This window comes from Octodon degus, unplaced genomic scaffold (genome assembly GCF_000260255.1).
Source record: "Octodon degus isolate 3935 unplaced genomic scaffold, OctDeg1.0 scaffold00067, whole genome shotgun sequence".
In the NCBI taxonomy this organism is placed as follows: Eukaryota; Metazoa; Chordata; class Mammalia; order Rodentia; family Octodontidae; genus Octodon; species Octodon degus.
In genome coordinates this window covers 4,763,091-4,763,768 of record NW_004524643.1, presented here as the reverse complement: position 1 = coordinate 4,763,768, position 678 = coordinate 4,763,091, and the positions used below count along the sequence as shown (strand labels likewise).

Below are 678 nucleotides of genomic sequence, written 5' to 3'. Positions count from 1 at the left end.
GCGCCCGCAGGCCCCGGCCTAGCTCCCCCGCCGCCCCTCACCTCTTTCGGGACCAGCTGGTTCTCCTCGCCGGGCACCATCGCTGACTCCAGCCGCTCCTCTCCGCCCCGCCGGGGGAGGGGAGAGGACGACGGTGGCGGCGGCGCTGTACCTCAGGAGAGAACGGCAGCGGCAGTCATCGTCCCCGCAGCCCGAGCTCCCGCGAACGCGGAGGCCTCGGCTTGGGCCTCAGACACCAGCGCGCAGACACCGACCCAGGGTGCCGCCGCCGCCGCCGCCACCGCCGCCTCAGTCGCCGGCCCCTCCCCCAGCCCACTTCAATCAATGGAAAAATGGCGGCCGCCACTCTCGCGAGAATTCGGCCGGCCGGGCTCCGGCGCGACGTCCTGCGTTGGAGGTGTCGGAGCTGCGGCCGGCCGCCTTTCCTCCTCGCGGCTCTCGCTCAGCCTCCGGGGGCGCAGAGTTGGCTCTCGGGGCAGGGCGGGGCGCGAGCGCTTTTCGGGAGGGGAACGCTGGGCCCGCCCTGGCGGGACCCCGTCTGCCAGCAGGGGAAGGACCGGGCCCAGCGTCCCCACTCCATGCCAGGTCGGGCTCCTGCACTCGCCGCGGGTCGGGACCGGAGCCGAACGCCGGCCGTCCCTGCCGCCCCCGCCTTGGCGCTTCCGGCGAGCGGGCGCC

General features: G+C 75.4%; 1 protein-coding gene across 5 annotated transcripts in view; it reads right to left on the bottom strand.

Moving 5' to 3' along the window:
- Usp47 (ubiquitin specific peptidase 47) overlaps nt 1-302 on the bottom strand; it is a 105,728-nt gene extending 105,426 nt beyond the window's left edge. For 3 of the 5 annotated variants that reach the window (XM_023719262.1, XM_023719264.1, XM_023719263.1), the window contains exon 1: nt 42-284. In XM_023719262.1, coding sequence (XP_023575030.1) covers nt 42-80 — 39 coding nt within the window. In that variant the 5' untranslated portion in view covers nt 81-284. Of the gene's footprint in view, nt 1-41 lie in introns of all 5 variants that reach the window. The other 2 variants (XM_004634878.2, XM_023719265.1) reach the window with 2 other exon arrangements.
- Between the last annotated feature and the right edge of the window lie 376 nt (nt 303-678).